The sequence below is a fragment of the Diuraphis noxia genome, unplaced genomic scaffold, assembly GCF_037042655.1.
Source record: "Diuraphis noxia isolate RWA-SAM2 unplaced genomic scaffold, SU_Dnox_SAM2 contig0001, whole genome shotgun sequence".
In the NCBI taxonomy this organism is placed as follows: Eukaryota; Metazoa; Arthropoda; class Insecta; order Hemiptera; family Aphididae; genus Diuraphis; species Diuraphis noxia.
The window spans coordinates 18320293-18333049 of record NW_028301711.1 but is presented as its reverse complement, the minus strand read 5'-3'; the positions used below and the strand labels follow the sequence as shown (position 1 = coordinate 18333049).

The window sequence follows — 12757 nt, the reverse complement described above, 5'->3', positions numbered from 1 at the left end:
ACTTCACGCGGCCCCCCCACTTTGTCGTATCGACCTCGAACCTTCGCCAATATTTTGGAACTAATTTGGAACTAATTGGAACCTTGTTTTCGAAATTTGGAACCTCAAATTTTAACCAGCACAGAATTTTTTCGGTTGGGGGGGCCAACTTCACGCGGCCCCCCCACTTTGTCGTATCGACCTCAAACCTTCGCCAATATTTTGGAACTAATTTGGAACTAATTGGAACCTTGTTTTCGAAATTTGGAACCTCAAATTTTAACCAGCACAGAATTTTTTCGGTTGGGGGGGGCCAACTTCACGCGGCCCCTCCACTTTGTCGTATCGACCTCAAACCTGCGCCAATATTTTGGAACTAATTTGGAACTAATTGGAACCTTGTTTTCGAAATTTGGAACCTAAAATTTTTACCAGCAAACAATTTTTTCGATGGGGGGGGGGCAACTTCACCCCTAACCTAACCTACCCCCCCCCCCACTCTGTCGTATCGACCTTGATCCTTCGCTAATATTTTGGAACTTATTCGGAATTAATCAATAATTTGGAAATAATTTGAAACCTAATTAAAAACTAGTTTTCAAAATTTTTTTATGTCATATTTTTCACAGAATTGAAGACTATGAATAATGCGTGTAATAATACGTATTATAACAATGTATTATTTAAAAAATGTTAAATAATATACCTCATATAATAGATATTTTACCTGCCTACCCACTCACTTATCCTTATGGTGTAATTCCAAATAAAATACCGACATTAATAGAAGAAATGAATGTAACAAATGTTGCTAATAAAAATGAAAACTTACATTTGATCACTTATAGTAATAAAGTGTTATATTTTAATTATTTTGAGTGTTCAATGGTGTACCTACGTGCGTCGGAAGCAATCGGCGTATACCTATACAAAATACAACCTCTTACTTCAACGTTTGCGTATAAAAACTACATTATAATATTATATTGTGTATATGATCGTATGTAATACAATTGTAATTGATTAGGTAGGTATACTGTAGGATTTTGATAAACAAAAAATTATACATATGGTTAATTTATATATAATAAAAAGAATAAAAATCGTGAATACAATTAAGTATAATATTCAATGTTCAATAACTACTAAACAATTTTTAATATAAAAAAAATAAATTTTAATAAAAAAAAAATACTCAATGTGGCTGGGCAGCGGACACAAAATTAAAATTGCATATTAAAAAATCACTGCTAAAACTAAATTATAATAAAGAAAGAAAATTACTTTTTATATATATAAAAAATAAGTTAATATGTATTATAGTATTTACCTTATACTACATTACTTTAATAATATAATATAATTATAGTAATGATGTACGATTACATCTTAACATACATCAATACATGAGGGTGAATTTTTATAGTTGATGAATTTAGTTTTATTTTAGCTACTAAGTCATTGTGTGTTTCCCATCCGCTTGCTCTCTTAACATAGGCTATATAATGATCATTTTTGTATCCAATTCCACCAACCAATACAAATCTAAAAAAAAATAAATAAAAAAAAATTTGTGTTTTAAATAAATATATTTCATGACAAATATTTAATTATTTTATTTAATACAATAAAATGAATTAATACATTTTCAAAATTTATCTAAATAGTTCTTCCTTTGCAATGATATAAATTAACGACTTTTGATTTCTCTTAATGTAGTACACGTATCATTAATTAACACAATTTATATAACATAATAAATAGCTTAATTATAATACATAATAATGCTTCATATCTATTGGTTATTGACTTATTTTAATTTTTATATGTATTAGTTTTGATTACCTGTTTTTATTGACATTCACTTCCTCCGGATATTCATTTAATGCGTACGAAGTGAACTCTGAATATGTATCTGTTTCAATGAATAAGTGAGAGTTTAATTCTCTTGAAGTTTCCATTACTCCATCGGTACAATTTGAGCAATTAGAGTAGATACAATTTACATAATTGTTTAGCCCTTCTTCTATGGTTTTGAACCCATCAGGAATTTTCATTATAATAGTTGCGTTTTTGAATATTTTTTTCATTCCACAGGTTGAGCAAACTTTTTTTTCATATGCCGAAGGTTCGTCAATAAAATACTTCGAAATTATGTAATTCACATTACATCTTGCGTTGATGAGAAGTATATCAGTTACACCTGAGTCGACGTCAAAAATTTTTGTAAGCATTAGAACTCGTTGTTTGTAAATTGAACGTGATGTTCCTTTTATAGCAAGTGTTTTACAAAAATTCAGAAAACAATTAGTTGATTTATCAGCAAAATTTTGATAGCTAAATACATCTATATAAGCGGTTGCGACTAAAACTGAAAGAGCGTCAAATGGGCATGTATTTTGTACTAAATACCTTTTTTTTGAAACAATTACTGGTGTAGCCAAGTTTCCATTGATCAGCAGACTGTTTAATGTTGAACGAGTTTTCACGGTTGATAAAATGCGATCAATATCTTTTTTTGGACCCATATATTTTGTATGCCTTGGTTTCATTTTAAGCGATTTTTTTTTTGGAAATAACTCCTTCACAATGCCTTTTCCTTTCCAATTTTCACATGCAGTTATTGATTTGCCAGAAACATCACTTGACATTTCATCGTCATGTTCTGTCTTAATATTTATACATTTATGATCATCATTTGAGTACATATTTTCATTCTCAAAAAGTTCATCGCACTGGAAATCTAAGTTTGGTGATTTTGGTTCAGGAGATGACTCGTATCTTAGCTCCTTACTTTTAAAATGTTTAACATTACTGTCAATACTTGTAAGATGTTTCAGAATAAATTTGTCAGCTCTCATCGGACGAACATCGAATTTTAAAATTTGTGTTTTTAACTCTTTGAAATCGTTCTCAACCGGTGCCGATGAAGCCATACGATATGGTGACTGAAACAAATTACTTAAAACATTTGTCCATAGGGGGAAATGTTTACACAGCCTCATAGTATCTGGTAATAAATCCTTCAAAAAGTATGCTGATATTCTGTTGCCTACTACTGAAGAATTTTTTATGCTTTTCTGTTTTATATTTTCTAAAAATATTTCTATATGTGAGTCTTCATTTTCATCTTTATCAATAAAATCTTCGAAATCTGACAGAAATTCAGGATCAGAAATGGTTTCGTTATCTAACTCATCATTACGAATACCTTTTATTAACTCTAATATATATAATCTAGCTGTCTCCGATGGCGTTTCAATGTTGTTTGACCACCCGTCGGTTTCACTTAGCATTACGGTCAATACAGCTTCTAATATTTTTTCAAATGTCTTAATGTCTTCTGAAGTCATAAGAAGTCGAAACCCTCGGACATAAAATTCTTTTAAGTATTTGTTTTTCACTCCTGTCAAACATTTTATGCGACAGAATATTTTCACCATATGAGCAACATCCAATCTTATATAGGTAGCTGGGATTTTTTTTTCGATACCAATTAACACTTTAAATACATAGTTAACATAGTCATTCAGACCTATTCCATTGCAAAATGACCTAGATATTGCCGCTAGCAAGGCTCGTGAATAATCGCAAACAACTTCATTGGGTGGTCGTAATCCAGATGACATCCAAACTGCTAACCATTGAAAAATAGTCAGCGTATCATGCTTTTCTGATACCATTTGGGTAACAGAGATATGGCCAAAAGGAGTACTAACTATACCTTCGTATAAAAATATACTTGCGGATAACAAACCCAAAGAAGTTCTTTTAAGCTTTTTCATAAATCCTCCCGATGCATCTAATGATAGTTTGCAATATCCTTTACATATATCTTTATATATACTTATCTGGTGATTTGTCCAGTAGTGTACATAAAATGGATCAATTCCAATTGCATGTATTGACCCTGAGTAACTAGAATTGTGTTTGAACTCTATTAGTGACTGGATTGGACAATTATAAGTTATACCTAATCTCTTGTCTTTACCTTCTTGTTTAACCTTTCGCAAAGTTTCTAATTGGTATAAATTGGGTGGTGAAATTCTTCCATATTCCAAATCACTTACATTATGCCTTCTCCAATTGCAAGCCAAATCTTTATCAAGTTCCAATCCTACTTTAAACCGTTTTTCTCCTTTTAATGGTCGTTTTGTTGTATGTTTACGTTCTAAACCTCTAGTGTCAACAGTTGAAATTTTTAATTCGAGTGGTTCTCCTTCTGAGGGTTTATGATCACTCCAACCAATCATTTTAGCACCGCAAACTTTATCCTTACACTTAGCTTCAAATTTTAAAAAATGCTGACTATTAGTTGGGTTGTACACTTTTGCCCGTTTATATATAAAATTACAGGGTAATTTATGTACTTTTAAAAATTCATCATTTATGATGTCTGTCCAGGTTCCTTGTTTTAAAACTTCATATTCTCTTTTTTTATTATTCCTTTGATAATATACTTTTTTTGGATAAAACTGTCTATACATATCATACGGAATTTGAAGATTAAAAATCTTCTTATCAAAATCCTGATGTGATATCAAAGATGACTCATCGTTTGAATCATTTGATTCCGTAGAACTAGGATTCTTATTATCTATTATATCAAAACCATTGATTTTTCTTAATCTTGTTAAAACTTCATTACTATCTTTTAAAACTTTTATATAAACACTTTTGGGATTTAATTTTCCTCCAAGTTCTTGGGAAATTACATGCCAAACTGAACATGTAGAGCTTATTAATTCTCCTTTTTCGTTCAAAACTGTATATTTTGATAACAGATTAAAAAAGATGTCTGAATCAACAGCAGGCTTCCTCCCAACCTAAGAAAATATTGCATGTATAATGAAATAATTCTAAAGCAAAGATAATAATAGATATTATGATTTAATGCAACACGATAACCTCTAAATGTATTTGAAAATCTTATGTTATATTCTAAGTTTTTATTATTATTTTTTTTTTAATTAAAAATACAGTGTTCAAATTTATGTACTAACTCATCCACCATGGCAATATATATATGTATATATATTATAATATTATAGTATAAGTATATATATATATAAAAAGCGGGTAACTGGGTATCGCTCTGCTAAACATTAGGTGTCGTATGGATTATTATTATATATTATATAAGTGTTAAATTTGAATGTAATGAAGATATCATTGCATACGAAAAACGATTCTGCACGGAGATGATTTTGACGAATTTTTGTCAATATTTGAACTTCAAATGTTAATAAAAAAAAAATCGTGACTATGTATTCTTATCATTTTTTAATTACTATAAGAATAACTTATGAGGACCTTTGTATTAAATATTCAAGTATTTTGACTCAGCCAAAAAAAAATTATTGACACTTCAAATAATAAATTATCAGAAAAATCGAAAATTTCAGTTGTTAATAAATAGCTCAAAAAAGTCGAAAAATTTTGAAAATTGAATCATGTAAAGAAAATGGCAATCTAAATAACTGGTGAAATTTTCAAGTATCTACGAATTACACTTTTTGAATAATAACAAATGTTTAAAATCGGTTGAGGACAAATTGTTATCGTTACGCAATTTCGTAAAAATTTAAAATTCAAACGCTCATAACATTTTTCCTATAATGACGCTTCGAGTTTTCTCTATAGCTACTTGAAGGAAAACTTATGGAAAACTTAGTGTTGAATTTTTTTATCCTTAGATATAAACTCAAAAATTTTATGATTTTTCAACTTCAAAATTACTTGCAAATTTTGATTTTGGCATATTTCGTAAAAATTTTAACTATTAACGCTTATAAAAAAAAAAATTGTGACTTACGATTTTCGATTTTATTTAATTACAATAAGAACCACTCATAAGGAACCTTTTAATAAATTTTCAAGTTTTTTGGCCATCGGAAACCACCGCCGAAGTTTGAATCTAAAGCATTATTTCGACTTGTTATGCTGTACACAGACACAAAAAAAAAAACAAAAAAAAAAAACAACAATCATTGTAAAATCAATACATTCATCGACTCATCACTCCGTTCAAAATCTAAAATGAAACCTCTACGACAGTATAACAAGTAACAACTGTAGATTGTACATTAATAGTTTGGTATAACCACGACATGTTTCACTTTTATGACCTCTGCTTGCACAGAATTGCTTTTTTATTTATTTATTGACATTTGAAATTTCATATTTTTTTAGTTTTTTATTTTATAAATGACAAATGTCAATAAAATTGTATTCATTTGGTCAAATAACTTAAAAATGTAGTACAAGGTTCTCCATAAGTTGATATAATAGCAGTTGGAAAACATTAAAAATACAGAAGCACGTTTTATTTTATAACCATTTAACGTTAAATTTAAATTTAAAATTTCGACAAAATTTATTTAATTTTAAATTTTAAAATTATTCAATTGTTAAAAATATATAAAATGTTTAACTTTAATAGCTAAAAAATTAAAATTTAAAACAAGGTCCACGTAAGTGGTTAATTCTGTAATAAAAAACCTAAAACCTATAAAACATAGTTTTTTTAAGTTCAAATTTGCATGATATTTTAAATAACCAATAGTCCAAGAATAACGATATTTTAGTTATATTGTAGTAATATAAAAATATTACTCATGGGTATTTGAAATTTCAAGAAATAACTTTATATTATAATTATTATAATAGTTAATGTCGTTAATGATTTACATTAATACTTTGTAATAAATTTATTGTACATAGGAACTATGAACGACTGAATGGGTCGGGTACATAATGAATCTGATTTGATTAATTGGGAATTTATTTTATAGGTACCTACATTTTTTTTAAAAATAATAACAATAGAATTAATATAGTATAAAACATCCTAGACTGACAAATCGTCTCCGCTCGGTTTTTCGTATGCACTTCGGATGCACCGCCATTTTTCACCACAGTTGAGCTGTATAAAGTCAATATATATTTTTAAAAACCTGAAAATCCATTCTCTAACAGTTAAGACTAAACAACATTTAATTATTAAAACAACAAATTTTTATTTAATAAAATAAAATTGTAATAATTACTATTACAATAAACAGTTTAAAATCAGTTTTTTTTTATATTAGGTACTTACTATTACTATTAGATTTTGTTATTTTAAATTTGTAATATTATACAAAACTTAAGTAAAATGAAACACAAAATTATGTTGTTATGAATTACCTAAAAAGTTTCCCTTGAAAAGTTAAAAAGAAAAAGAATTTTTATATTCGATTAAAAAATCGAAGCCCCTTTTATGTATACTATTTTCAATGATAGGAAAATCATTAAAAATATTAAAAATAGTACGTTATTTTCATACTGTACTACAACAGCAGCTGCCCGCTGTAGAAGCTTGAGGTGGCAACCGATTCTGTTGCCTACCTTGCTATCAAAGTGTACACGAAATTACACACTCACACACATAAACAATCATTTGAACTGCGCATGCGCTTTGCTAGTTGGGCGGCAATAAAATAATATTTTCGCCTCCTTCAGTGATAAGGATCAACCTCGCGGCTTATCACAGTGACACATTCACAAAACTGCTCATTTTCAATTATTATCAAAATAAATCGTATTTCTCTATGCGTAAAAGTAAATAATTATGAAAATTGAAAATGTATAGTTATTAGTTATTAGTTACTATAATAATTAATATTGTATGTTGTATTAATCATTAGTGATTAGTCCCTAAGCAATTATTTATAAGTTATCAATTATGAGTATAAGTATAATAATTCTATAGGGCGAAGCCCCCCACGGGTCACTTATGTGAAGTTATTTATCGCCTCCCCAGAAAATTATTGCCAAAACCGCCACTGGGTACATTGGTAGTACATACGGCCTGTAAAAAAAGAAAAAAACAGCCCTGGTGTCCCTGAATACGGCACTCATACTCACAATTAATAATAATGTTCAACTGATCAATTTATTGTTATACCTTCAGTATACTAATTCAAATAATTAAAATTCGCAAAAATGTACATTTTAAATTTGTATTTATTACTATAATAAATTATTATCAACTTAGCATTTACATATTCATAAAAATCATAACTTAAGTAAATTACTTACCTTTGTATTGCTCATTTTTAGAAAAAAACTTATAAAAAGTTCTAACAGCTACGTCCAAAATGCTTAAATGTAACCAAAATCATAAATTTAATTTATAAGCGTCTATCTCACTACATTAGCGTTTTGCAAATGAATGAAAATATTATCTGTTCTGTGACTCGTGGTTTTACCATTTAACTAATGAAAATAATACGGTATATAAAATATATGTATAAAACTATGTTATGAGAATATTGAGCTATTTACAAAGTAATCGATAAAAATAACTCTTATATCGGCTTGTTCAGCGGACTGAATGCGTTGTACTAAAAATAGCATATAAATTATATGACACGATAAATATAACATAGATAATGTGATTTATAATAATAAATTAGTAAATTACACATAATATTATGATATCATTAAAAATATGATGCTTACCAAATTATAATGTTGTATACTTGTGTGCCATCACTGCCATCCATCGCACAACAGGATGCGTAAAATATAAGTACTACCTACTACAACTCTTATTACTTTATTATAATTTAGTTTTAGCAGTGATTTTTTAATATGCAATTTTAGTTTTGTGTCCGCTGCCCAGCCACATTGAGTATTTTTTTTTTTTTATTAAAATTGTTTAGTAGTTATTGAACATTGAATATTATACTTAATTGTATTTACGATTTTTATTCTTTTTATTATATATAAATTAACCATATGTATAATTTTTTGTTTATCAAAATTCAAAATCCTACAGTATACCTACCTAATCAATTACAATTGTATTACATACGATCATATACACAATATAATATTATAATGTAGTTTTTATACGCAAACGTTGAAGTAAGAGGTTGTATAGGTATATATGCCGATAGCTTCCGACGCACGTATAGGTACACCATTGAACACTCAAAATAATTAAAATATAACACTTTATTACTGTTTTAACCAACAATGTCAGAATGACCCCAACAAGTGATCACCATGATCTACATTTGTCTACTCTTACAGCTATTATAAAATATTATCTTAAAACGTGGCTTCTATTTTGCTTCATGTACTAAAACATAAAATTAAAAGTTGTTACTCATAACGTAAATGTTACATTACTAAAAAAAACTATCCACATTGAATTGAAAATTCATGGGCACTATAAGTTACCTAATATTTTTTTTAGATTGACGATAGTTGATAATGTGATGTTAAATATTTCTACGATCGGGCGAAATTGGCCGATAGAAGCTGCGTGAAGTTTGCTTCTATAATTTTAAGATTTAGATTTTTCGATAAAGTGTACGTAGTTTTTTTGATGATGGTTATACACACTTATAAATATTTTACATATGCCTACTGCGTAATATTATACAATATATTATTATACCTTACTTAACGTAACCTAACTGTATTATTTGCAGCATCATTTCAGTTACTCTTCGCTTAATTTCTCAATAAATATATACAGTAATAGAATATTTTATTTTCTATATATATTTAAATGTCAGAGAAAATTTAACACATTTTAAAATATTTCATTTATAAAGAAATTAAAAAAAAAATAAATTATCAAAAGATATGCATTTTTTTATTATGTTTATTAAACAGTTAGTTAAACCCTACAAAGTGGGGGGGGGGCACGTGAAGCTGGCCCCCCCCATCGAAAAAATTGTTTGCTGGTAAAAATTTTAGGTTCCAAATTTCGAAAACAAGGTTCCAATTAGTTCCAAATTAGTTCCAAAATATTGGCGCAGGTTTGAGGTCGATACGACAAAGTGGGGGGGCCGCGTGAAGTTGGCCCCCCCCCAACCGAAAAAATTCTGTGCTGGTTAAAATTTGAGGTTCCAAATTTCGAAAACAAGGTTCCAATTAGTTCCAAATTAGTTCCAAAATATTGGCGAAGGTTTGAGGTCGATACGACAAAGTGGGGGGGCCGCGTGAAGTTGGCCCCCCCAACCGAAAAAATTCTGTGCTGGTTAAAATTTGAGGTTCCAAATTTCGAAAACAAGGTTCCAATTAGTTCCAAATTAGTTCCAAAATATTGGCGAAGGTTCGAGGTCGATACGACAAAGTGGGGGGGCCGCGTGAAGTTGGCCCCCCCAACCGAAAAAATTCTGTGCTGGTTAAAATTTGAGGTTCCAAATTTCGAAAACAAGGTTCCAATTAGTTCCAAATTGGTTCCAAAATATTGGCGAAGGTTCTAGGTCGATACGACAAAGTGGGGGGGCCAACTTCACGCACGTGATGTTCCATGCATTTTTCGAAGGATTTTAGTTTTTAATACTCCCCATGAACATTCAATTGCTTGTGTGTGAGCTCCAGTAGTTGGATCAACAAAATTTTTTGAATGGTTTACTGTTCTATGATCATAGCCTATATTTTTTAAACAAGAATATGCTCTCCATTCATCTGACATTATAATAGAACCAGGTAATATTTCTTTTTCGATAATCGGAATTAAAGTTTCTCTATCACGTTTTTCTACAACAAAAAATCTTCGTTCCAAATTATCTCCGATTTTACTACATAATCCGAATACCCAGGGTCCTTCTAGTCGAGGACCATAATTTCTGTTTGATGTAGGTGAATTAGCTAGGTTTATTTGATTTTCTTGATCACTGTCAGAATGGAAGTCTGCTGAGTTATCTTGTACTTGTTCATGACGCAGATCACCTAGCAGCAGTCTTCCTCGGTTATACTTTCTTCTTCCTCTCAATAACGATTCATCAATTTGTACCACTATATTTTGTCCTCCCATCTTTTCACGTTTTTCAAATAATGAACAACACACGTCTCTACACAAATTAAACCAGTCAACAATGGTTGCATTTGAACGGCCCGTCAAATCAGAAACAGTTTTTATGGGTAAATCTTGTGACCAATAATAAATAAGTTCTAGTATTTGGCCCAAATTGAGATTAGAATTGCATCGTGCATTAAGATCAGTGTATGTAAAAAATCCATTTGTTGATCGAATTGATTTATATGTCTGACATCCTTTTGTGATACATCGTATAGTGCTGATCTCTCGAATTTCACCCGTAGCCAATCTTTTTTTCCTCATGTACATCTTTGTTTCACCATGACATTTATGGCATAAATTAGTTTCGTTATTTTGTGGTAATAGTTTATTATTTTGTAAAAATTCTAATACTGTTTTTTCGGAAGAAATAATCGCATACAATTCGACTGCCAACATTTTAAAGTTTTAAACACGCGATATTGGATTGACGACAGAACAGGTACTGACAATATTGTCGATAATGTTAAAATGACAAAATATCTATTGGTAAAAACCAGTAAATATAATATAATATAACTATAAAGATAAGCAAGCATAGATTGTCTATATCTATAATATAGATAATCGTCTAGGTAGGTCACACACTAAACCCAGTAAAGGTTGCTACACACGTAACTGTAAGCTTGTCAATCATGTACATACAATCATTTTGTACAAGCATACTTGAGCGTCTGTATGATAATTTTGTGCAAGCATTGTGATTGTACAAGCGGAATGAAGATTGATGACATTTTCATCTGCATGCTTGTACAAGTCGCGCTGGTACAAGCAAATCTGAACGTGTGTACGCACGTCGCGATGTGCGTACAGTACGCGTCGTACAGCTAATTAGAACAGCTTATCAGTAATAAACTGTGATTAAACGTGATTACGTCTTGTTTTGTTTTGTGGAGAAATTGTAGTTTTTAGTTTGTAATTTAAAAAAAATTACAAAAGATGACTTCAGATATACGAAAAGGGCATAGAGAACTTCTTGAAGATTTTATTCGTACTTACCAAGGACTACCATGTTTGTGGCGGATTAAATCTAAAGAATACCACGATAAGCCGAAAAAAGAAGCAGCGTATAAAATTTTATTAGAAAAATATAAATTAATTGATCCGAACGCAGACCGTGATGCGGTTGTAAAAAAAATAAATAGCTTCAGAACTAATTTTAGAAGAGAAAAGAAAAAAATTGAAGAATCTCGTCGCTCTGGTGCTGGTGCAGATGATGTATACGAACCAAGTCTTTGGTACTACAACTTGTTCGACTTTCTAAGCGATCAAGAGACACCAAGAAACTCATTCTCTAACATTGATGAAAGAGAGGTACATTTTATTTATATTTGATTAATATTTATTTTATATAGCATATTTTTATATTTTTTATTTATTTTTATATATTATCGTAACTGAAAAAAAAATCAAAATTATATTCATTAATCATATAAAAACTATTTTTGGTTTGATGAATAATCACATTATATTGATATTAAAAACGATTAAATATTATTAAAAAAAATTACATAGGACCTTCCGATAAGTAATAAGCAATAAGTTCATAAACAAAATAAATATGTAAATATCAATAAGATTAAAAAAAATACATTTTTTTTTAGTTACATTTCAATTTTTAAATTACAATTTTCAGTAAATATTCTAATGTATAAAGTTATGCTGCCAAGGTACTTGTCCATCAGTGTTAAAGTAGTTCATAAATTCACACCTTACTTGTTTTGCGTTTGTCGGTATGTTTCCAATATTTGCTGAACATTGTAAAGGCAACATGTTCGAATTACTCGACGACAATCCTGTGCGGAATGTACCATTATCTATGTCTTCAGAATCCATACATTCTGATGGAGCGTACATTTGACTGACGGTTGACATTAAATAATTATGTAAAGCACAACTTGCATTAACTACTGA

At 29.5% G+C, this 12757-nt stretch overlaps 2 protein-coding genes across 2 annotated transcripts; one reads left to right on the top strand and one right to left on the bottom strand.

Annotated features, from left to right (window-relative positions):
* Positions 1 to 10276: 10276 nt before the first annotated feature.
* LOC149060115 (uncharacterized) lies at positions 10277 to 11256 on the bottom strand. The gene has a single exon (XM_089227778.1). The coding sequence runs from the start codon at positions 11240 to 11242 to the stop codon at positions 10277 to 10279; it is 966 nt and encodes a 321-aa protein (XP_089083904.1). The 5' UTR covers positions 11243 to 11256.
* A 526-nt stretch (positions 11257 to 11782) lies between these two features.
* Positions 11783 to 12178, top strand: LOC149060114 (uncharacterized). Its single transcript, XM_089227772.1, has one exon. It carries the CDS (start codon positions 11783 to 11785, stop codon positions 12176 to 12178), a length of 396 nt encoding a protein of 131 aa, XP_089083898.1.
* The last annotated feature ends 579 nt before the right edge of the window (positions 12179 to 12757 follow it).

What these genes read in the sequence shown, in the direction of transcription:
- LOC149060115 (XM_089227778.1), bottom strand. Translation starts at nt 11,242, where the DNA reads ATGTTGGCAGTCGAATTGTATGCGATTATTTCTTCCGAAAAAACAGTA.
- LOC149060114 (XM_089227772.1), top strand. Translation starts at nt 11,783, where the DNA reads ATGACTTCAGATATACGAAAAGGGCATAGAGAACTTCTTGAAGATTTT.